Raw genomic sequence first — 25741 nt, 5'->3', positions numbered from 1 at the left:
CCTGAGCTTGCTAGAAGTGATCCCTTAGTGTAAAGCCAGAGTAACTCTTGTGTACCTCTGGGTGTGTTTCTCAACCGCCCCCATACAAAAAAAAAACCACCCCCAATTTTTTTTTCTGGGGGGGAAACATACCTGGTGGTGCTCATGGCTTACTCCTGGTTCTGTGCTAAGGGATCATTCCTGGTAGTGGTCAGGGGAGCATTTGGGGTGGGATGCCAGGGATTGAACCTAGGCAAGTTACGTGGAAGGCAAGTGCCTTACCCATTGTACGATATATCGCTCTGACCCATAAAGCTGCTCTACGGTTTCACTGACACATGCCTCTTGAGACTTAACCAGTCTAACACAAATGTGTTTTATATGAACTGAAAAAAAATCTTTTTAATTTTGCTACCAAAAAAATCCTTGACAGTTATATCAGCCATAATCTACTGGAGAAAATGATACTTCACAATTAAATGACTTTTGTTTTATTTGTTATATGAAAAAAAAGAGGTAATTTTTTTTCAAAATCTTTATGTGTATCCTGCACATGTCCCTTCGGTATTTCCACTTGGATACCCTATAAATACCACAAATATTACAATTCCAATAGTTTTTCCCCATATGAATTCTTTCTTATGCATGCTATTTAAACCAGAAATTTTGAGACTTCTTCTACAAATTTCTAACTGGTCACTAACTGTGACCAGTGTGTCTCCACTATTCTACTCCTCCATCTTTTCCCATACATTCTCTTACTGTGTTTCTGTCTTAGTCTTTCTCCATTCAAACTCACTCTCTATAACATACCTAAACTTTCCAACTAGACTGCATTAGGTTTATTTTCTGCTTGAAGGGTTTTGGAAGCTTATTAAGTGCCTCAGGATCAAGTTCATTCTTCAAAATGGAATTTCTTTTAGCCTTTCACAATTTGGATCTAACCTTCCATACCCCATAATTTTCATCTCCATTTAATTCAGTTTGTACATTCATACATACCTATTAAATATTCCTTAAAACATTCCTTGTAGTTTATCAACATATGATTCATAACTTTTTGTAACAGTGATATCCACACTTCCTTCAAACCTCAGCTCAAATGCTAGTTTCTCGGCAAAGGCTTTCCTCATTCTCTTTTCTTCCATTTTATGTAGAATTACTCAATTTCCTCCTTTACTTTTTTTGTTTTCAACAACTAGAATCCTTTTAGTGTGCCAGCATCTAGTAAAGTACTGGACACAGATTTCATAAGTTTGCTGAATGAATGCAAGATAAAAGATTTTTCATTTGATGACATATATCATTGTTTTTGGTATATCACTTGGTACTACCTGCTATAACATGTTCTACATAAATGAAAAAGAAAAACTTGCAGTTTGAAATTAGTGAGGGGAAAGGAGAAGAAAATACAGAAAGAAATTAAAGGTGAAAGGAGAAAATTTCTATGAATCAGTCCAAATGGGACAAAAAATAAAATAAATACTTTAGATAAAGGTAAAACATGAGCTATGCTTCCATAAAAACAAAAACAAAAACAAAAACAAAAACGGAATGAGGGCCAGAGTGAAACAAGCACCTGTTATAGGGTGTTTGTCTTGCATGCGAGCGACCTGGGTTTGATCCTTGGCATCACATATGGTCCCCCAAGTACAGTGAGGAATAATTCCTGAGTGTAGAATCAGTAGTAACCTTAGCATCTCCAGGTGTGGCCCAAAAACCAAAAAACAATTTTTTTAATTAAAAAAGAAAATTTTAAAAAAGGGATGGAATATAAAGGCAGTTAGAAAATTCTGATCTTTCTTTTAAGAAATTTTATTTTGACCTCCTCAAATTAGTTTTAAATATTTAAAATGAAATTAGAAATCCTTTCTATCCTTGAAGCACTTTAAATAATCACATTAACGCAAGATGATTTAACCTCCTCCATTATACTTATATTTTGTTCTGATTTGGGTATGTGTGTGTGTACTGTGTGTGTATATATATCCACACAATATCCAGATTTGATTTTATATGTTCTACTGAGAATTGTACTCATAATTATTTTCAGTTACTATACTTGTTCCATTTCATTAGCGTCAGAAGAATATATGTGAAACCTGACATGATATCAGAAAACAAGAAGGAAAAATATCTGTATCTTTCTGGGTAATTCAGTTTGTTGGAACATTAAGTAGAAGCTCAACAAATAGTAGAGTAAGGGAACATTAATTGATGTATTTATAAAATAGTATTCTAATATTACCTTTGCAAATGTTGACCCACGTCCTTCTGACTCAATTGTAATGGTTTTTGTACGACGCAGTAAGATCTGATCAATGTCCTCCTCACAGAATTTTGAACCTTCATCTTCTTCTTCCATAATGGCACCATAAGCACCTCTTCGAAGCAGATCTTCTATTTCCTTTTTGGAAAGTTGCTGAATCTGGAAGAGAAGACCAGGTTGGCAACAGCATACTTTCTAAAGTTCACAAAATGAGGAATGTCAAAGAACTCAGAACGGGATATACAGACAGAGAAGAGAATTCTCTCAAACAATACAATGACGTTACTGAGTCCTTTTTACTAGCGGAAAAAAAATAAGATTTTGGGGCCTGGGTGATATGGCTCAGAGGGTTGCAGCACATATGCTGTACGTGGGAGCCTGGCCTCAATCCCTGGGACCAATGGGAGTGATCCCTGAGCACTGAGCTGGCAGGAGTCTCTAGCACCACTGGGTGTGGCACTGGAAAAAAATAGTTTCACTATTTGGCCAAGTGGTCCCAGTTAATACATAAACAACCAAATAGGGAAAAAGATAACCTCTTAAAGTTCTTTAGTACTATGATTCTAGAGTAGTCATAAGCAAAGACAAAAGATGCAATATTGAAGAAAAATGTTAAAAAAGGGGTCGGAGAGAAGTACAGCAGGTAAGATGTTTGTCCTCCACATGTCCACACACCCAATCTGCATTTGAACCTTGGTATCCCACTTGGTCCCCTGAGCCCTGCCAGGAGTGATTCCTGAGAGTAGCGCCAGGAGTAATCGCTGAGTAACACCCATTGTGGTCCCCAAAATAATAACAAGATAATGCTTAATCCTATTAGTTTTGCAATGGAAAACCAAACAAAACCAATCACCATGTATAAAAAAATGTCTACTGAAACAATACACAGAATCTAACAAATTTCTTTTCACTATGATACATGTCTTAAAAACAGAGCAAATAAGGCAGCAAGCTATGTAGGTCTGATTATCATCACTACAAGATTCCTGAACATCCGTGGGTGCACTGCTGGGGGTGGCAGGGTAATCCCCACAACTGCAGGTCCTGTTGAACCACTGGCCTGTTTAGCCAAATTGCTGGTGAGACCCCCAGGCAACCTGAACACTGCCTTGGGAAGCCTTCTCCCAAAACAACAAATAAAGGCAAACCAGACCATTTTTATCTTGAAACAGAAGTGTGTTTTCTAAGAACCCTGTTCTAAGAACTCACAAACACTGACGCTATACAGAGAGAAGAGGATTCAAAAGTATTAACAAAACAACTCTATGCTGAAAAGTGTCGTTAAAAAACAAAACAAAAACTTACTAGCTTGGTGTTCAGTATGAACCAATTAAGTGAGTTATATACTGAGTATTAAATGCCAACAAAAATAACATAAAAGCTCCAGGTGAAAAAGAAAATATACATACACCACCAACACTGCTTTCTCTTCCACTCATGCTCTGTAACACAGCCTTATCTAAGCCCAGTTTCAGACTGGCTCGGTCAAACATCTCTCTCTCATACGAGTTACGAGTTACTAGTCGGTATACTTTAACAGCTTTATTCTGGCCAATTCTGTGGCAACGAGCTTGAGCCTATGAAAAATGAAAAGTTATAGATTCAACTTATTTTACAAAATAGCACAAAAAGTATGATACAAAAGGTACTTAGTAATAAACTAACTTAATAACATAAAAATTATTCAAGAATTTTGAATCACTCTTGCTACTAAATTAGATATAAACTTTGCCAAGAAATAAAGACAGCCACTAGAAAGGTAAGTCCACAATCAATAATGAGTTAATATTTAAGCTTGTTGCAGAGAATATAACTATGAAGGATTATCACTTACTGAAAGGAGTAACAAAGCATAATTTTAGGCAAAAAAGACTAAGATGAGTGGGGCTGGAAAGACAGTCCAGGTGGTAAAGTGTTTGCCCTACACATGGATGAACCTGGTTCAATCCCAGGCACCCGTATAGTCCCTGAGCACCACTAGAAGTAATTCCTGAGTGTAGAATCAGGGGTAAGCCTTGAGCACTGCCGGGAGTAATAAAAAACAACAACAAAAGAAAACCCCAAAAACACACTATGAAGAATTTTTTTTAGTTGCCATTTTCATATTTCTAAAGCAACCCAGGTTATAAACTTAAAATTTAACCTGGACTTGTAGAGAGAACTTAATGGTCTGTAATGTTTGCTCTGCATCCAGGTAGCACCAGTCTTGAGCACCACAGGGTCCCTTTCAAGGACTGTGGTGAAGTACACCACCCACCAAGAAAACGAATCCAAGTTTCTAATTTTAGTATATATCAAGAAAGTTTTCAATGTATTTTAATTAAGCAGAGAATTTTACAGGGGACAAAAATGTAAGATAACCCAAATTTTATTTAAACAGAATTATCCAAACAGAATTATGTTGGATAATAACAACATCACAAATTACATACAGCCTCATACTGGCAGAGTGCATGCTTCACATATGTAAGATCCTGGGTTCAATGCCTGGAAATACACACACACACACACACACACACACACACACACACACACACACATACACACTCTTCATGCTTCACTGGGCTGATGCCTGAATACTCTCTCTCTCTCTCTCTCTCTCTCTCTCTCTCTCTCAATGTCTTTTCTTCAAACTATTAACTATAATCCCAATTATTTCAAGATGATTAAATAAAGAATTTTGGCTCTAAAACTCATAGGTGGCATTTGATGCTCTACCCTTTGTTAACATCTTTATTCTTTGTTTTGCTTTGCTGGGGATAGGGACTACCCTGTGGCGCTGGGGGCGGGGGGCTACTCTGGGCTCAGTGCTCAGAAGCAAAGGAAGTACTCGAGCCATCTGCACCACCTCTCCGCTCCCCAAGATCTCATTGATTCCATACCCATTTTGTGCCCTTTAGAACAGAAATTTTTGAACAAACAGCTTAGGACCAGGTAAAGCAAAGTATAAAAACCCACTTTAAAAATTGGTCTCAAAAAATAAAATTAAATGAAAAAATTTATATAAAAAGTGGGTGTCAAAAGACTAGATCTACATTAGCATTAAAGGGAAAGAATCAACTGAGAGGGAAAGTTGAGGAATATGGCAGTTTTTTACTCCTCCTCAGGTTCCACATGTCACATTTTTGCGGGGGTAGGAAGGTTTGGAGCCACAGCTTGTGATTCTCAGGGGTTATTCCTGGCTGTGCTCGGGGGACCATGTGGGATGCTGGGGATCGAACCCAGGATGGCAACATGCAAGGCAAGCACCCAACCCACTGTACTAATGCTCTAGTCTCTCCACTTCCACTTATTTACTTTAGATCAACATGTTATACACAACCTGGGAAGATATAAAAATTTGCATTACAGAAGAAAAGAATTGTGATTTGGATTTTTGTGTGTGTGTGTATGATTTGGATTTAACATAGAAAAGAAGAAGTTGTAGCTTTGAACAAAATGTGGCCAACTAAGTGAGAATGGTGACTACCACGGAAAAAAGGGGGCTATATAAGTCAGTGGTTTCCAACGGCCAATATGAAGATTAAGTTCCTGCAAGATTGACACAAAGAATGCATTCAACAAAGATTGAAAACTACTGGAACAGGGTCTGGAGCAATAGTACAATGGGTCCTTGTCTTGCTTCTGGTGTAGCCGACCCAGGCTGGATCTCTGGCACCACATATGGTCCTCTGAGTAGAGCGCCAGGAGGAAGCCCCGTAGGTAGGTAAGTGTAGCCCCCAAAACCTCACCAACAAACAAAACCCAATCCAAAATACTGGTTAACACAGAGATTATCTGGCCCACAATGTCTAAATTATTACCTAATTGGCATTTTAGAGGAAGAGTTTCCCCTTGATATAATCACGTGAGTGTATGTCTCCAGTGATCAAATCCACAGTGACTTCCATAATTTGAAGTCGATACACACATGGCAGGATAAACTTTATTTTATTTACTTACTTTAGCATTTTGGGATAGTATCCATGATGAATCTGGGGCTTCTCCTAGCTAAGCGCTTTGGGGGTTGCTCTCACCAGAACTCAAAGGACCATGCAGAGCTAAGAACGAATTCTGGCATCCATCAAGCAAAGCATGTGCTACCAGATTATTGAGCTATGTCTGCATCCCCATAAAACTTATCCTTTATTAAAAGTTTTATTATCAATTAATATAAGTGCCAAAGTGATAGTGCAGCAGATAGCTTGCCTTCCATGCAGCCAGCCTGGGTTGGATTCCTGGCACCCCAGAGAGTTTTCCAAGCCCCACCAGGAGTGATCCCTGAGAGCAGAGCCAGGAATAAGCCCTGAACACTGCCAGGTGTGGCCCAAAAACCAAACTGAAAGAAATGTTGTATTTGCTATGGTGTCTAGTTATGGCAATACTGATTGTAGTGAAATTAGTAATAAAAGACCATAATTTTTTTACATCTTGTATTCTTTTAACATCATTCCTACATGTAAATGTTCTGCAACTCTGATTATTTATGAACTTTTTAAAATTTCAATGAAGTTTAAGTTAACTATATGTTACACATACACCAACTTTCTATAGTATTTTATATAAACGCACACTGGATTATATCTTAATGCATGCTATAGTTTATGATAATTAAGAAGATAATTGATATGATAATTATTATATCTCAATGCATGCTATAGTTTATGATAATTGAGAAGATGGAATGACTATAAGCAAATACGTATTTATAAGGAAGTAAAATCTTGAAAGTTTTATTACAGACAAGTTGTTCTTAAAGCTTAAATCTCTCATAATTTTACACAATATGCTTTCAACAAGTACTATATTCAAGCAGATAAGTCCTTTTAGAAGTTAGTAACATATGTAAGACTATTTTATTATAGTTTATCATATATAATCACTATTTAAGTTTCATTGAATTAAAATTATTTCACCTATTTTATTTAGTACAGCTATTCTGCTGGGAAATAAAAAGGTCAAGAAAAATATGAAAGCGATAGATTATTACAGATAGTAATAGGAATTTTAAAAGATTTTTTTAATTAAGAAATTTATTTACCTGAAGGTCATTTTGAGGATTCCAATCAGAATCAAAAATTATACATGTATCAGCTGCAGTTAAGTTGATGCCTAACCCACCAGCTCGGGTACATAGAAGAAAAACAAATCGATCTGAATCAGGTTTACTAAATCTATCTATAGCAGCTTGTCGAAGATTCCCTCTGACTCTTCCATCAATTCGCTCATATAAATATCTATCAAATGAAACGCAATAAATTTACATAGGTGAATATAAAGAAAATGAAGACAATCTCTCAAATTAAAGTCATTTTTCTTGAAACATTATGTTTACTATAAAATTAAGAAACACTATATTTCAACCAATTTCTGTGGTTTTTTAACTTTTGGGGTTGATGCTAAGGAGGAAAAACAAAGTAAAATAAAGACAGAACGGCTCTGGTGTCCTGGATATTTAAGTAAAATACTATTAACACAATACCATTTTCATAGATTGGAATAACAAAACGCAATCCATAAAACCATTTTACTGATCTGATTATAATGCCTTTTTTTTAACAAGAAGCAAAAAAACTTTCATAAAAGTTTATAGAAAAGGCCCAAAATTGTTTGTCTCAATCATATTACTTCCTCAAGTAATATACTTGTAACAATAATCTGTCAAACAAGACTTTATAGTCATACTGTCAAGCAATTTTTAACTTCTTTTACTTTTTAAAATAAGAAAATTAACAAACTCCTAGACTCAATAAAAAGCAGAATACAAAAATATAGAAACTAAAACAAGAACTCGTGTTATTTAACATACAACTTCTGATTCAAAATACTTCTTTCCATATATGATTAATTTACTACTCTCAGCAGCAGTTCCATTGTTTTCACTAGAACCTGTGAGAAGGGGTGTGACTCTCATACATGGTGACTTGATCAAAAAGAAATTCATTATTTTGTTTCTTTTGTTTTTCAGGACACTGGCCAATATTCAAAGGCTATTCCCAGCTCCGTGGGGGGGATCAAATCACATGCAAAGCATGTGCTCCGTCTGTTGAGCTGTAATTCCCATTCAAATTTGGAGTTTTCTATAAAATATGTGCGTATACACATATATAAACACATATATATGTATATATAGCACTGTAGCACTGTCCTCCCGTTGTTCATCGATTTGCTCAAGTGGGCACCAGTAACATCTCACAAAATTGTGAGACTTGTTACTTTTTTTGGCGTATTGAATATGTCACGGGGGGCTTGTCAGGCTTTGCGGTGCGGGCGAGACACTCTCAGTAGCTTGCCGGGCTCTCCGAGAGGGGTGGAGGAATCAAACCCGGGTCAGCCATGTTGGCCACGTGCAAGGCAAACACCTTACCTGCTGTGCTTTCGCTCCAGCCTATGTATATATAAAACCTATCTAATAAAAGGTTTTAGTCTAAGGAGATTTAGAAAAAGTAAAATAGTCATCTTCACAAATACTGCAATTTAAGCTATTTTCTAGGCTATGAAATTGAATGCAGAGAGAGAGAGAGAGAGAGAGAGAGAGAGAGAGAGAGACAGACTATCTGAAGTGTCTGTCATAGTGGCATACTTGGGAAGATAGCAGGAAGGAAACTGGGGCATTGGTGGTGTGAAAAGTACACTGGTGGAGGAACTTGTTTTGGAACATTGTATGACTGAATAATCCTGAACAATTCTGTAACTGTATCTCATCATGATAAAAAAAAAAGTTGAATGCATAAAGATTTTGGAATGAGGCTAAAGGAAAGAAACATTCATCCTAAAAATGGAACTAGAAATAAAAATGAAAATGAACATCATCTCAGAGCATAAATTGGTAGAAACATACTTTTTTATAAGGGTCATAAATCACCAAACTAAAAGTTTGCAGTGGAACTTTCAGATTTTATTAATGTTGATATCTGACTGGACCACAAGCGATCTCTTGAACTAGCCTCTGTATGTTATCCTACTTATCTAAACACTGATTAGACAATACTTAAACATATCACTGCTGTACACCTAATAAGACTAAGCAAAAACGTATATTAAACAAGTCAGAAGATAAAAGCATGAACATATTTATTTTTCAATGGTAAGATGTCCTTTATTTGATGTTTTATTGGCCTACAAGAGTATAAATGTTTATAAGTTTTGGGGTCACGATGCTACCACGAGCATGAACAAGTTATAAATAGTGTATGGTAAAAGGCCAAGTGCAGCAAATTCAGGTTCTTGTTGAGGAATAAATTATATCCAAGAAGCATCTTGGTTCATCTTTGTTCAAGTTTAAACATGGCTATAAATATTTTTAAAGCGTCATCATCATTAATGTGTATAACCAAGCAAAGCCTATACAAAATAAACAAATTCCTAGTTTCCAATTTGGAAATTGATGGGTATTATCTATTTCCATCAATTTCCAAAGTTTTCTTGATCAAGATCCTTAGCCTCGCTTACTACTTCAACAGCTGACACAAGATCCTACGCAATCTACAAACAATGATTTACATCTAGATAAAGTGAGAGCATGCATTAATTCGGATTACAATATAGTGCTACGAAACTTAATATACAACGTCAATAGATTTATACTATATCTTATATACAACACAGTATAAGTCAGAGCATAAGACAGTGGATAAATTCTATCTTACCTTTTATGTATGAGATAGTCCTCCAGGATGTCAAGGCAGCGCACCATCTGAGAGAAGATGAGCACTTTATGACCTCCTGCTTTCATCTTGGGAAGCAATTTATCAATCAGAACCAATTTACCAGCAGACTGGATCATTGCTTGAAGATGAAAATCAGAAGCAGCTGGATTATAAGTGTCCCGAAATTCTCCAAGTATTTTCTCCTCAGCACCTGTCAAAGAAATGTAAGATAAAAATACAGACAACTCATAACTGCCTTAGTTAAAAAAGAAAAATCAGAATTAGTGATCCTCTCCACCTCATTGACACATTAAAATTATAAAATGGCATGAGGCTGGATAGATAGTACAGGGGTATGGCACTTGCCTGGCATGCAGCTGACTTGGTTTTAGTCTCTGGTCCCCCGTACCCCCCTAAACCCGAGCCCTGTCAGTTTTCTAATACAGAGTCAGGAGTTACCCCTGAGCATCACTAGGTATGGCCCCTAAAGCAAAATAAAATAAAATAAAATAGTCAATAGTATGTATACTTAAAATAAATGAGAATATTTTTCTTTGTGGCTAATATCCACCAACACCACAATGTAATCCCATTGAGAATATGGACAAGCATCTTTTAAATCTCCCCTGATATCTGACCTAAAACCTAGTATGAATTTTTATTTGCTGAATGTTAAATACTCTCTCAGTGATCTCCACTGACGGGTGAGCATAAGCAATCTATACATGCAGGGTGTCCTGTGGTTATCAAAAAGGGAAACCAGAAAACATGAAAAGGGAAGTCTGCAAGTGAAGGAGCTACTAGGCAAAAAATGGACCTATCGTAGATAAATTCAGGTGCAGAGTATCCACTCCCACCTGCACATCTATGTTCAGTGCAGCACTATTTACAACAGCCAGGATCTGGAAACAGCCTGAGTGCCCGAGAACAGACTAATGGATAAAGAAGCAATGGCACATCTACACAATGGAATACTACACAGCTGTTAGGAAAAATGAAGTTGTGAAATCTGCCTATAAATGGATGGACTTGGAGAATATGATGCTGAGTGAAATGAGTCAGAAGGAGAGGACAGATACAGAATGACTGCATTTATTTGTGGGATATATATAAAAAAATAAACCAAACAACTGAACAGTATATAACTAATAGCCAAGGCCAGTAAAAATGGGCCAGGAGGACTAGTCAATGGTTGGAAATTACCACAAGGATGTGGGGGTGTAGAGTAGTCAAGATAGAGGAGGGTCCTTTATGACAACATTAGTTAGAAATGAACACTCCGGACAAGAACTGAGTGTTGAAAGTAGGTAAAGAGATATACATGACAAGCTTTCAGCATCTGTATTGCAAGCCATAGTGCCTAAATTGAGAGAGAAAGAGAAAGAGACAGAAGAGGGGTGTTGCCATAGAGGCAGGTGGGGTGGGGGCTGGCTTGGAGGGGTGTGAAGGAAACTGGGGACACTGGTAGCTTGGAAATTACACTGATAAGGACGGATTTGGAACACTGTATGACTGAGACCCAACCATGAACAATTTTTTAATGTTCTATCTCACAGTGATTCAATTAGAAAAAAAATTGTTAACGTTGAAGCAGAGATATGGAAAGACATTAATTGGGGAATGTGAACTGGAAAGAAACAAAATGTAAATCTGGAGGCCCAAAGATGAGCACTTCTATCTTTTTGGCAATGAGAAATAAACTGGAGAAGTTAATTCCAGTCCATGTTAGAACAAACACAATACCTCCTCTTAAAGTCTGATATACGAAAATGGAACACTGTCCATTGAGTTCACAGTGCCACTTTTTAAAATTTTTTCTTAAACTGGGGCCACCGAAGCGCAGCTGCTGGGGCCTGGGCCATTTCCACTAATGCTCAGAAGGGGCACTGACTGGTCACACTGATGCACTATAGGCCGGGCAGTGCTTGGGAGTCACCAGGGCTCTATCTGTCAATGCTCAGAATACCATGTGACGCTGGAAATGGAACTGGGCTATCTCCTTAGTCTGGGCACTGAAGGATCTTTACTCTGTCAGAATACCAGAGTGGAGAATTACGGGGGGATGGAGGTGTCTCATTGTAATGTATACTAAAGCTGGACTTCTATAGGTTTTTATTCGTATTTGTTCTAAAAGGAATTTTTTTTCAATCCTTCTTAGCTAACCTTTGATAAGATAAGGATGATTACAGCATTTTCTGAGCTCCATCATGGTATTGACCAAGTTTGGTACATTAGTCTGCCCTGCTCCTTTGGATAAAAATGAAAAGTTCTTTTCCAATATAGCCCGGTAGTATTTCTTTTGAATATTAGTAAGCTCTACTTCAATAATGGTTTCTTCCTTTGGTGCCAACTTCTTTTCCACATCTTCTTTCAATCGCCTCAACATCATTGGCTTGAGAATAGCCTGAAGTTTTTGCACCTGTATAAAAAATGATGAAAGATAAGTTAAAATACACAGACACTCAGTTACACATACATGCACATTATTACAGTATGAGGTGTAATGAACCTATTTACAAAAACCAGCAGGATACCTGTTCCTCTGTTTTCAGATCCCCAAATTCTTGCATAAATGTTGATTCAGAAGGAAACCTCAAGGGCTCTAGAAAGTGTAGTAGACTGAACAGTTCTTCAACTGTGTTTTGGAGAGGTGTACCAGTCAAAAGCACCTTGTGTTCCTATAGAAGCAAGAATAATTCAAATCAAAACACAACAGTACTAAATTTATTTTAACATCTGATAAATGTTATTTAATGATAGGTAAAGGTAAAGGCCCTCCCGTTGATCATCGATTTGCTCGAGCGGGCCCAGTAACGTCTCCATTGGAGACTTTGTTGTTACTGTGTTTGGCATATCGAATACATCACGGGGTAGCTTGCCAGGCCCTGACGTGCAGGCGAGATACTCTCGGTAGCTTGCCAGGCTCTCCGAGAGGGGCGGAGGAATCGAACTCGGGTCGGCCATGTTGGCTGCGTGCAAGGCAAACGCCCTACCGCTGTACTATCGCTCCAGCCATAACTGTTTGAAAAGTATGTATTTTGCTCACAATTTTCTAGAGTAACTCATTATCTCTACTCAAAAATATTTACATTCTTAATCACTTTATAAAGCTTTCAATCTTAAAGTTTACTTTGCATCATTCTCATATGTGACTTTGCATATATTTTTCATATTCATGTGTTTTGTTTTCTTTTGTTTTGGCACACCTGGTGATAAACAGGGCTGACTAAAGGCTGACTAAGGGCTGACTAAACTTAGAGATCACTCCTGGAGGACTGAGGGTGCATATGAGGTACTGGGGACTGAAGGGTTGGTTGCAAGTAAGATAAGTGGTTTACCCTCTGGCACCAACCTAGTTATCCTTTTATTTATTTTATTTATTTATTTTTTTGCTTTTTGGGTCACACCTGGTGATGCACAGGGGTTACTCCTGGCTCTGCACTTAGGAGTTACTCCTGGCGGTGCTCAGGGGACCATATGGGATGCTGGGAATCGAACATGGGTCGGCCGCGTGCAAGGCAAATGCCCTACCTGCTGTGCTATCTCTCTAAGATCTCTCATCCTTTTAAAATAAAGGTTTTAAAGTCTAATTAAGGAGCATATTAATGATCGCAGAAGACATTTTCATTAAGTCCTAATCTAAATATTTGTGTATGTCTGTATATCCACACACAGGCGTGTAGGTCGGTACAGAAACCTACACCAGCATAAGTATTGGATTAAAGAGTGGAACTGGAAATCGGAATGAAGTGGGAGTCAAACAGAGTACTCAGGTTCGATCCCTGACACCCCAAAATGGACCCCCAAGCCCACATGAATGGTCCCTGAGCATAGCAAAGTGTGGCCCAGCCCCGCCTCCCAAATAAAAATAAATATCATACTTACTCATCATAAGCAATATATACTAAGCATATACAATTGCAGACTAACTTTAATCCATTATCATGATTTCAATGAAAGGGTTTTTCCTGAGGCCTTGGTTTCCTAAACCATTATCAGGAGCGCCTAGAGTTCACTCTCAGTGCTCTGGCCCAGCAACACAAGGCCTGGCTACAGTAGGGCCATGCCATGCCAGTGGTGCTTGGACATTACAGTGGCCGCATACAGGAGTGCATTTGGCCAGTAAGGGCTACCCTTCGCAGCACTGAATCAGGCTGCCACGCAGCACTGAGATTCAGACTTGGGTCGTGTGCATTGGGGCCTGCATTCTGGCCCTTCGAGAGAGCTTTTGAGAAAGGAGTCAATCTTCATTTAAACAGTACAGTTTACTGGGTTTCTTTTCATTCTATTCTCATTAATCCAAAGCTTTTTGGAGGAAAGAGCAGAAAAACAAGTTTAAGTCTGGGGCCTCTGAGAGAGCTCTATGGGCTAGAGTATGTGCTCTGCTCTGCCTGCAGGGGGCACTAACACAGTCTCCAGCACTGCACGGTCCCCACAGAACCGCCAGGAGACACAGCAAGCACCATAAACTTGAGCATGGCCATGTGTGGACACAAAAGAAAACTGAAATCTTAAATCTCAGAAAACAAATGAGATGCGCTTTTCTCCCTCAAAGCAAAACAGCCTTAATTAAAACAGGTTCAAACAAATATAAGCAGATATATCTATTTTCTAAAAAACAAACAAACAAAACCTCACAATTTTTTTTTAGTATTAGCTCTCTATTTTTTTTTTTAACTATTTAGTTAAGAAAATGAATTAAGTCATAATGAGGGTAAGTTACTTACCAGGTTCATAAGTTTCAGACCTTCTAGCAGTTTGCAATTTTTGTTTTTTAACCTATGTGCTTCATCAATAATCACACATCGCCATTCAATTGCATTAAGCTCTCCACAGCCTCCAAGAATCATTTCAAAAGTGGTTATGATAGCCTGGAATCTGTAAGCTCCTCGAATGATACGCCCCTAGAAATTTATTATCAAACAGAACAATTTCTTAGAATATTACAACTTACTTAGTTTAAATTCTGGTGTTGCTAAAATTTAAATTCCTGTCAAAAAAGCATAACAGTTATGACAGTTGTTTGTATTTGCAAAGATAAGTTTAAAAATGAGAAATTTTTTTCCATTTGTAGGATATAAGAAAAAGAACATAGTATGAGACTAATACCCAAGGACAGTACGAATGAGGGCCACTTGCACTGCTCCATGGTTGGAAGCTGGGGGGTGGGAGAGGAGGAGAGGGCAGTTTGGACAGGGTTAGTTGGAAATGATCACTCTGGACAACAACTGGGTGCTGAAAGGAAGTGAAGGGATATACATGATAACCTTTCAGTATTTGTAATGTGAACCATAATGCACCCAAGGTGATGGGGGAGCAGGGAGTGTCTGTCATAGAGGCAGGACTGTGAAAGCAGCAGGAGGGAAACTGGGGACACTGGTGCTAAGAAATGTACACTGGTGAAGGGATGGGTGATGGAACATTTTATGACTGAAACCCAATCACACAAACAAGTCTGTGACAGTGTATGTCACAGTGATTCAATGAAAAGATAATTTTTTGGCATCACAATCCTATTAGATCCTTTGTTTTAAAGGAACTGTGCCAACACAATTACATTACATTTTGTTAGTTTGTTTTTGGGATACATCTGACGATGCTCAGGGGTTACTCCTGACTCTGCACTCAGGAATTACTCCTGGTGGTGTATTGGGGACCATATGGAAATGCCGGGGATTGAACCTTGGTGGGCTCTGTGCAAGGCAAGCGCCCTCCCTGCTCTGCTATCACACCGGCCTCAGAAAATATTTCCTGATAAAATAGTCTACAACTTTCAAAGTTGCAGTAACAATTTTAGGTGAAGAAAAAAAAGACCACTATAAAATCTGGCCAACAAAATTTCAGTATGTTTATTACAAATACCTATGAGTTACAAAGAACATTTATAATAGCGTGATTTATGTGTGCATATATAGAGAGAATAGTAGGCAAGTAATAAATGGCAACATTAACTAACCAAGCTTATTTATTGACTAAATACTTATTGACGTCTATGTGCCAGGCTCTGCTCCAGTTGCTGGAGCTATAGCAAGTCTAATCCAAGGGCCAGAGTACATGTAGCTCAACGGTCTGAGTGCAAGCCAAGCCCGATGTCCAGCACAGTATAGTCCCCTGAGTCCTGCCGAAACCAATACTGAGCAGAGTTAAGAGTAGTCCCTGAGAACAACTGCATGTGGGCCCCGAAACAAACAAAAAATAGCCAAAGAAAAAAATATCCAAGGGCTGGACAGATAATACTGCAAATAAGGTGTTTGCTTTGCAGACAGCAGATCCAAGTTCAATTCCCAGCACTGGATATGGTCCTCCAAACACTACCAGAAGTTGTTTCTGAGCACTGAACCAGGAGTAATCCCTAAGCAATTATCAGATATGACCACCTCAAAATTATCCAAGTGAAATAATATTCCAAAGATTCAAATGCAGGAAATAATAATTAAGGACAACAACTTAAGCGAAACAAAAAAACCAAAAAGGATGATGGAATAAAAGAGAGATGTTGAATTATAAATATGGGGTTGGCTGGGCAGATGATGTCTTAGAGAGCGTGAATGCATGCTCTGTATGCAGGAGCCCCAAGTTCAATCCCTGGCACTGCATAGTCCCTCAAGCACATTAGGTGTGTCCCCAGAAAACAAACCAATTAGAGATGTAAGTAATCTTTGCAATTTTTATAGAGTAGCTGCGAGGTCATTCCCCAGAAGTAGTGCCTGAGCACAGTGCTGATGATGAGGGAGAAATCTTATTAAAACTCTAGCAAGAAAGTCGGAGTAGCAAAAATCCAAAGTGTGGAAGGGATGATATTGTAAAGGAGTCTGAAGTCATGTAGGTACTTTGGATTACTCTAAGAAACTATTAGAGTAATCCAGGTTTTGAGAAAAGAAGGGTCCTGAATTCAAAGACAATCAAACATACTACTTTTTGCTGTGGTGGTAGGAGGAACCTCAGAGGAGAGGAGAGTTAGCGACTGGTTACGGGGCTGTCATGGCAAGAGACAGCCATTGTAGGTTATGACAAGTGCTCAGTTCTAGTTAAGCCAGAGGTTGGAGATAACAGGAGAGTTACAGTGTGAGACTCAAAGAAGATTCAAATTTGTCTTGATCTAAATGTTTAGTTTGAACTACAATGAGAAAATGAATTATTATGGTCTTGGACATATTATGTTTGAGAAATCTATTAGATATTCAAGTGGGGTGAACAGGCATCTGGATACGATTCTGAAATTTAGGAACTGGTACTGGTAGATTTGAGTTTTCAGCAGTACAGCTGATATGCTCAAATTAGGCAAATGAAAGAAATCTATGATGATATCAGCATGGCTACAACAATGTGTCAAACTAAGCCCAGGGTTAACCTGAGAATAGCTACAGGGAAGATAAGAAACTGGAATAGAGAAGGGATCACTAAGTCAATGATGGTTGGAGGGCTTGTTCGGGATGGGAGATGTGTGCTGAAAGTAGATAAAGGACCAAACGTGAGAGCCTCTCCGTATCTGTATTTCAAACCATAATGCCCAAAAGTAGAGAAAGTATATGGGGGAAATTGTCTGTTAGAGAGGCAGGGGGAGAAAGGGGAGAAGTGCGAATGGAGGGGAGGGGATTCTGGGGACACAGGTGGTCGAAATAGTGGAGGGATGGGTGTTCGATCATTATATGACTGAAACTCAAACATGAAAGCTCTGTAACTGTAACTCATAGTGATTAAAAAAAAAGTATTTGAGACTCATCAAATACCACAGTACCACAGCTTAAAAGATATGTGGGCACTATGGCATGGCAGTGCGACTTCTGGTGAGCATGGCAGTGACCTCCGGCAAGTACCACAATTGTGACACGTGTGCCCCAGCTAAGAGTTCTCACCCTATTGGAGAGACAGTATGGGAGAGGTGGGGTGTTAAGGTGCTTGACTTGCACACAGCTGACCTAGACTCAATCGTCAACCACAAAGCCAGGAGTAAGTCCTGAGCACAGCTGAGTATGGCCCCTCCTGTCGAGAGTGCTTACCTTGATGAGCAAGTGGGCAAATATCCAACAAAAATGAGTGTGAACCTTAGGAAACATTATGACCTAGTGTACAAGCGCGGAAACCTGATATATAATCCTCAAAGAGTGCCACAGCTAAGTGTGTGAGCACCACAGTGAGAAATGCGTGTGGTACCCAGGCACTACAACATCAGCAACAACGACAGGAGAGGAAATAAAGGTTTTAAAAAGCTGTAGTTAAGAACTATATCTGAGATAAACTACTTAGCTTGAAACACCTCAAGAACATTTCAGCTCAGCAAAAAAATCACATTTATATCAAACCCACATTCCAAATATTTTCATTGTACCTTCTGTAAAAACAAAAATAAACCAACCATTTTTCTTAACCAAATCATTTTATAATCTCCAACATCCCTAAAATTTTAAAATAGATGATTGAAAATGAAACACCATGGAAGGAAGTAAAATTATATAAACTAAGACACCCTAGATCCAGAGGTACAAATGTGATCATTTTAAATAAAATTTAGTATTAATGTAGTTTAAATATAGGACTAATTAAAGGCTTACATAAATGCTTAATTTCACAAAAATCTATCTTTGACCATACTGGCAGAAATGTTTAAAGGTTAAAGGAGGACCAGAGCGTTAGTATAGTGGGAAGGGCATTTGCCATGCACGTGGCTGATGCAAGTTTGATCCCTGGCATCTGAAACACCTCAGACTACCACGAGTAATTCCTGAATGTAGAGCCAGGAATAACCCCCCTAAAAAGGTTACCCCCCCCCGCAAAAAAAGTTTAAAGGAACACCGAAATAGACTGTTAGAGACCACCATCAGGACCACCCCTGACAATACCTGGGGGGCCTTTGGTGCCAAAGAGTGAACACAATTCCCAGACATATGCTCTTCTAAATGAACTACCTGCCCTTTTTGTGGTGGTGGTGGGGAGGATGAACAACTTCTGGCTCTGTGCTCAGGGATCACTCCTGGCAGTGCTCAGGGGACTGCATGCACTGCCACAGATGAAACCTGGCTTGGCTGCATGCAAGGTTAAATGCTTTAATGCCTGTGCTATGTCTCCAGCCCTTCACATCTGTTGATAATTTTGTCCGAAAAGTTATGTGATTGCTTCTAAAACTGCAACTTGGCAAGCTACCCGTAATGTATTCGATATGCCAAACACAGTAAACAAGTGTCACAATGGAGACATTACTGGCCCGCTCAAGCAAATCGATGAACAACAGGAGGACAGTGACAGTGACCCTTCTACTAAAAAATTCTTTCTTATGATACCATTAATTTTATGATTACTACATTTAGCAAAAAAAAAATTAAGAAATCTGCCCTAAAGATTAAGTGACCAATGAAAATGTTCCTCCAAGATACAAAGGAGATGAACTGCATTATAGTAGTAAAGTAGCAGAATAACCAATTCAAGAGGTAAAGGTAACAGTATGGTTTTATCAATATACGAAACAAAACCTATGGTTTCATATAAATACACACAAATCCATGGAACTCACTGGAAATTTAAATTTCTTAAATGGAGTATAAAAGTTTGGAGGATAAAAAGAAATTTAACTTACATTTAAAAATACTAATTAAAACAAAACAAGGATAAAATAAAATTTGTACAAGTTTATGAATCAATGAATTGATTATAGTGCACCAGAGATAACCCTCATACTCGTCAAACAGTTAAATTTTACTGTAAAGTAAACATGATTAAGAGATGAACCAACATCTACCTAGGCAATTCACAGCCATCCTTAATTTGAAAGCAATTAACTAGTATGCACTGCTTATTTCTTTCAAACCTGACCACTGAAACAATGAACAAAGTATCAATCACATACCTGTGAATCCCTGAAGTACATCTCATATTGCTGTATCATTTGCCTGCTAATTAGGCTCCCGTGGTAAACCACAACGTTAATATCTGTCCACGTACGAAATTCTCTCTCCCAGTTTGCAATAGTAGAAAGTGGAGCAATGATGAGGAAAGGTCCTTTTATACCAGTCAAAAGGATTTCGTAGAGGAATGTAATTGACTGAATGGTTTTGCCCAGACCCATTTCATCTGCTAAAATGCAGTTTCGTCTGAAATAAACAAATAGATCCATGCATATATTGGGATTTTCAATATACTATGATGTTTTTAAAGATAAACACACAAACATGATCAAAGGTCAAGTTGAAATACAGATGACATTTAGTTAAAATACAGACCAAATGCACTGAACAGTACAATTTCATTATATTCAAAGGGAAAATGATAAATTTCTGAGTTATAAAATAAAGATGTAAGGTGTTTAATTTTGTCTTTTTTGTATTGAGGCCACACTTGGCAGTGCTTGAGGGACCAAGAGATGTTAGCGATTGAACCCAGGATTCTAATGCAACTCGGCCTGGATATCTGATAGGGTGTGTGTGTAGGACCGAGGAGGGGGGAAGGAAGGAAAGGGGCTTGGGGTAGTCAGGGGTTATTCCTGGCAGTGCTCAGAGGGCCATTATGTGGGATGTGAACCAGGGGTGTGTCACCACAGTCACTTGTCAAGGCATGTGCCTCACCTCCTGTACTATTTCCCTGGCCCTGATTTTTAAAGAAAGAAACAGTAAGACTAAAGCAAGCTACATAGAGCATTTGTTCTGCAGGCATTTTATTAAATACCTTCTCAATCTTCCGGACAATGTTAGACAGGATACAAAAGAACAGAACATGTTCTCTGGCTTCCTTGCATCAGAAAAGCAGACATGCAAGTAGTCACACAATGTACTAACACAGGAACAGAAACAAGGCAATGGTTTTAACCTTGCTCTGCATTACAGAGCTTGAAAGCTTCAAAGAAACAGGAAGTCATGGCCTTTCCCTATGCATTTGAGACTATGCAAGAGGGTAAAAGCAGCAGTAACTGAAAAAAGAAGTTTTGGGTTAAGGAGGCAGCACAGCCTTGTATGTGCTTAGGATGTAGCCTAGACTGGTTTGAATTCCAGCAATAAATATAGATCCTGAGCACTGCAGAGCCAGAAGTTAAGTCCTGTTTGTGGCCCAAAATCTAATACATAAGAAAGTCTTACAAATGGTTATGAAATATGGCCAAATAGGAATCATCAATAATAAATTTGTTAAGAAAAGCTGTTATTAGTAAGTATATATTGAGCTAAAAGAGATGAGAAAAAAATCTCCTTCAAAAAAAGGGGTGGGGTTGAGGGGCCCCAAAGTCATAGTACAGTGGGAAGGACGTTTGCCGTGCACGCAGCTGACTTGGGTTCGATCCTTGGCACCCCACATGGTCCCCTGAGGTGGTCCCTGAGTGCAGGCAGAGCCAGGAGTGACCTAAACATTGCCAGGTGTGACCCAGAAAGAAAAAACAATAAAGGCAAAGAGAGAAAGAAAGAGGAAAAAAAGGGAATACAAAGAGCTCAACTGGCTGGAACAAATGATTTGCACAAAGCAGGACAAAGTTAAATCCCTGAGCAACACCAGGAGTGACCGATAACCAAGTATGAAGGCTAGAGGTGCCCCTTAACATTATTGAGGACATCCCTTTCCCAAAACACCAACCTCTCCCCCAAACAAAACAAAGCAAACAAAAGTCAAAGGGGGTGTGGGAGAAATTAAGTGGAAGGTCAGTAATCAGTAGGATTTTGCCACAGGGCACAGCAAAGGAATATAAGTAAGAAGAACACCATCAACTGGGAAACTACATTCATAATACCGTTTTTTTGGGGGAAGTAAGCCCTGGCCACCACTGGGTGTGACCCCACCCCTAAAAAAAAACAAAAAGAGAAACTACTATTTTAGTTTATTTTGAGGGGGCCTCCCAATTGGAGCTTGGGAGACCAGGGACCCCTCAGAGAGATTCTCAGACAGTCAGGTCTGGTTCAGTGTGAGGGTCTGTATATAGGGCTGTTTGGGTTCTGCAGCTCTGCCTGCCCATGACTACCCAGGCAGTATGTGCGTGGGTGCCTTGGGAGGGCTGTAATAAACGGCTAAAGGAGAAGCTGAAAGCCATCTTGGAAAACGCTACAGGCAATGGAAAGAGATACTGATAAAAGAAGACCAAAATAAAAAAATCTGTAAACTGTTTTACGTGGAACTTTTAATTTATTTATTTTCTTATTTTATTTATTTACTTTTTGGGTCATACCCGGAGATGCACAGGGGTTACTCCTGGCTCTGCAATCAGGAGTTACTCCTGGCAGGGCTCAGGGGACCATATGGGATGGTAAGAATCGAACCCGGGTTGGCTGCATGCAAGGCAAATGCCCTCCCCGCTGGGCTAGCTCTCCAGCCCCACGGTGAAACTTTTTAAAGCTGCTTTCTGGGTTATACCCAGGGGTGTGCAGGCATTAATCTTGATTCTGTGTTTACAAGTGACCCCTGCTTTTCTTACAGAACCATATGTGGTGCCAGGGAGCAAACTGGGATCAGCCATATGCAAGGCAAGAACTTTACCCCCACTACTATCTGACCCTGAAAGGTTCTTTTGCGGAAAATAATAAGATTAATAGTTAACAAAATATACAAAGCAAAGAGCAATGTGTGGATAACAGGCTCCCAAACCTCCACCTTATTTTGCTATTACTAATAACAGTGCCATTATATTGTTTGTTCACATAGATTACTATCTCAACCATGGCATCAATTAAAATTATTTTTTTATCTACGTAAAAAGGTGAGGTAAGGACTACAGCAATAGTACAGCATTCAGGGTGCTTGCTTTGCATGAGGCCGACCTGGGTTTGGTCCCTAGCATCTTATGGTCCCCAGTGCACCTCCAGGAGTAATTCCGGAGTGCAGAGCCAGGAGGAATCCCTAGCAAAAACAAAAATAAAGTGAGGTAAGATTCCATAAAGCATTTAGACAACTTGGCAAATAATAAAAGGCAAATAATACATTAATTAATGAAATAATGAAATAATTCATTTTGATGTATTTGCTTTGCTTTCTTCTTTTCTGACTGGCACATACTTAATGTAATACACTAACCAAAATCTTAAAAAATATAACTATCTTCCTGAGGTAACTTCGCTTACAATAATGAAGATGCGATGCAAGCAGAAATAGCTATGTAGTTTTCTTACATTTTGACATATAAGAGTAGCACAGTCAACTTTTTTCCTATTAAGATTTGAACATACCTATTGTACCAATTGAACAAGAGCCAGTTGAGTCCTTCCAGTTGATATTCCCTGAGTTGATTACCATTTTTATAGTCCCTGGATTGTTCTATTTTTTTCCAAATATTAGAGGGAGGGCGATCCTTTGCGGAAAAATAAAGAATAATGTATTTCAGGTTTGTTCTTATCCTTCTCATACATAGTAAAATCATTGTTTCAAAAATAATTACAGAAGCAAAACATTATACTGTCATAATGATAAGTGTATCAGTATAAGTATATGCTGCCAGGATCCCTAGCACCACCTCCAGCCAGCACAGTCGTAAATACATCAGGTGTCATAATGAAATTATACCAAACCTCTCAAGACCAAACCACTTCTGTATAAAACACTTCCGAAAAATGAAGAGGAAGGTGTATGCTACAGATTACTTTCTGAAGCCCTGATACCAAAATTAGACAACACTGCATGAATACTATGTATCAATACCCTTTATAAACAGGATATAAAAAGGCCCTCCCATTGATCGTCGATTTGCTCGAGCGGGCCCAGTAACGTCTCCATTGGAGACTTTGTTGTTACTGTGTTTGGCATATCGAATACTCTCGGTAGCTTGCCGGGCTCTCCGAGAGGGGCGGAGGAATCGAACTTGGGTCGGCCATGTTGGCCGCTTGTAAGGCGAACGCCCTACTGCTGTGCTGGAGCGATAGCACAGCGGCAGGGCGTTTGCCTTGCACGCAGCCAGCATGGCCGACCCGAGTTCGATTCCTCCGCCCCTCTCGGAGAGCCCGGCAAGCTACCGAGAGTATCTCGCCCGCACAGCAGAGACTGGCAAGCTCCCCGTGACATATTCGATATGCCAAACACAGTAACAACAAAGTCTCCAATGGAGACGTTACTGGGCCCGCTCGAGCAAATAAACAGGATATAAAATCCATAAAAGATTCTTTTATGGATTTTAGCACATGAAATCTAATAATACATATAAAAGTTTTCTTTCTTTTTAAAAAAGTAATTGAATTTACCTTTTTTTGGAGCCTTCCCAGTGGTACTGGGTAGTACAATGCACTAGAGTTACAGACTGTGACTTGGAAGGCCAAATGGTGTCGGGAATTTAAACACCAGTTGATGCCTGTGCTCCATCCCTTGGAGCTACATCCCTGGCTCCCAAGCAGTATGTTTTGCAGGAATGATAAGTGAGTGTAAATGTGCTAATTAATGTTTTGATTAACAAGAAATCAACAATAAAAATTTCAATAGATGCAAAAAAAGAAATGGAAGAAAATCAGTTTGGTGAAAACTCATTAAACATCAAATAGGCACAAATTTCTCAATCAGACATGGTACATCTCTGAAAAAGCCAAAACTAATTATTATGATTAATGATGAAAGACTGGGGCTGGAGCGATAGCACAGCAGATAGGGCGTTTGCCTTGCAAGCGGCCAACACGGCCGACCTGAGTTGGATTCCTCCGCCCCTCTCGGAGAGTCTGGCAAGCTACCGAGAGTATCTCGCCCGCAAGGCAAAGCCTGGCAAGCTCCCCGTGTCTTATTCGATATGCCAAACACAGTAACAAGTGTCCCATTGGAGACGTTACTGGGCCCGCTCGAGCAAATCAATGAACAACGGGAGGACAGTGACAGTGATGAAAGACTGAATGATTTCTCCCTAAGATCAGGGAGAGTCAAAGCTATCTACTAACACTACTTCTATTCAATGTTGTATTGCAGTTTATAACAAGTGCAATTAAGCAAGAAATAAATATCATCAACATTTGAAAGGACAAAGCAAAGGTATCTTAACTCATGGAATGAGGGGCCTCAGCGATATCTTAATGCGGGTAGGGCATTGGCCTTGCATGTGGCTTATTCAATCCTCAGCATCCCATATGCTCCCCCAAGGACCACAAGGAGTAATTCCTGAGTGTGGAGCTAGGAATAAACCATGCATTGCCCAGTGTGACCCAAAAAGCAACAACTAGGGTCATATGCCAACTCAGGATTAACCTTCGACACTCTATAAGATTCCCCAAGTCTCCCCCAGGAATGATCCCTTAGTGCTGAGTCTGGAGTAAACCCTGAGCACCATGGATATGGACCAAAAATGATACAAAAAATTCCGTGAAATCTAGTAATAATAGATAAAACAAGGTTTTAGCAAAGATGCGTGTTACAAAATCAGTATACAAATTTTTCATGGATACTGTAGCAATACATTTTAAAAAAGGAGCAAAACATGCAGCTCCAAAGATAGGTAGTACATATGTAGAATATGTGGACTTGGCAAAACCAGGCCACACACAGCAAAATCAGGTCCCAATTTTTCCAGCACTACCACCTCTACAGCAAAACTGTAACTAAATTTAAAACCAACAAAAATAACAACTTCAGGCCCAGGGACATAGATCAATAGGATGAAGGGCATCCTTTGCAATGCAGTAGCTCTAGGTTCCATCCAGAGCCTAACATGGTCCCTTAAGAATCTCGGGAGTTGGGGCTGGAGTGATAGCACAGCAGATAGAGTGTTTGCCTTGCACGCGGCAGACCGAGTTCGATTCCCAGCATCCCATTCGGTCCCCTGAGCACCACCAGGAGTAATTCCTGAGTGTAGAGCCAGGAGTGACCCCTGTGGATTGCCGGGTGTGTCACACACACACACACACACACACACATACACACGTCTCGGGAGTAAACCCCAACAAGTACCTATTAGCACCAAAAAAACCTGCAAGTTCTCAGGGTTTTAGGAGAAAAC

At 39.2% G+C, this 25741-nt stretch overlaps 1 protein-coding gene across 5 annotated transcripts in view; it reads right to left on the bottom strand.

Annotated features, from left to right (window-relative positions):
* CHD9 (chromodomain helicase DNA binding protein 9) overlaps window positions 1-25741 on the bottom strand; it is a 199385-nt gene that overhangs the window by 52412 nt on the left and 121232 nt on the right. For all 5 annotated transcript variants that reach the window (XM_056136930.1, XM_056136929.1, XM_056136931.1 and 2 more), the window contains 9 exons: window positions 23007-23128; window positions 19718-19961; window positions 14604-14780; window positions 12411-12554; window positions 12040-12295; window positions 9877-10087; window positions 7269-7464; window positions 3658-3825; window positions 2228-2407 (listed from right to left, as the gene is read on the bottom strand). In XM_056136930.1, coding sequence (XP_055992905.1) covers window positions 2228-2407; window positions 3658-3825; window positions 7269-7464; window positions 9877-10087; window positions 12040-12295; window positions 12411-12554; window positions 14604-14780; window positions 19718-19961; window positions 23007-23128 — 1698 coding nt within the window. The remainder of the gene's footprint in view (window positions 1-2227; window positions 2408-3657; window positions 3826-7268; window positions 7465-9876; window positions 10088-12039; window positions 12296-12410; window positions 12555-14603; window positions 14781-19717; window positions 19962-23006; window positions 23129-25741) is intronic.

This window comes from Sorex fumeus, unplaced genomic scaffold (assembly GCF_029834395.1).
Source record: "Sorex fumeus unplaced genomic scaffold, SorFum_2.1 ptg000122l, whole genome shotgun sequence".
Taxonomy (NCBI): domain Eukaryota; kingdom Metazoa; phylum Chordata; class Mammalia; order Eulipotyphla; family Soricidae; genus Sorex; species Sorex fumeus.
The sequence above is the reverse complement of the archived record's forward strand: the minus strand, read 5'-3'. Positions and strand labels throughout refer to the sequence as shown.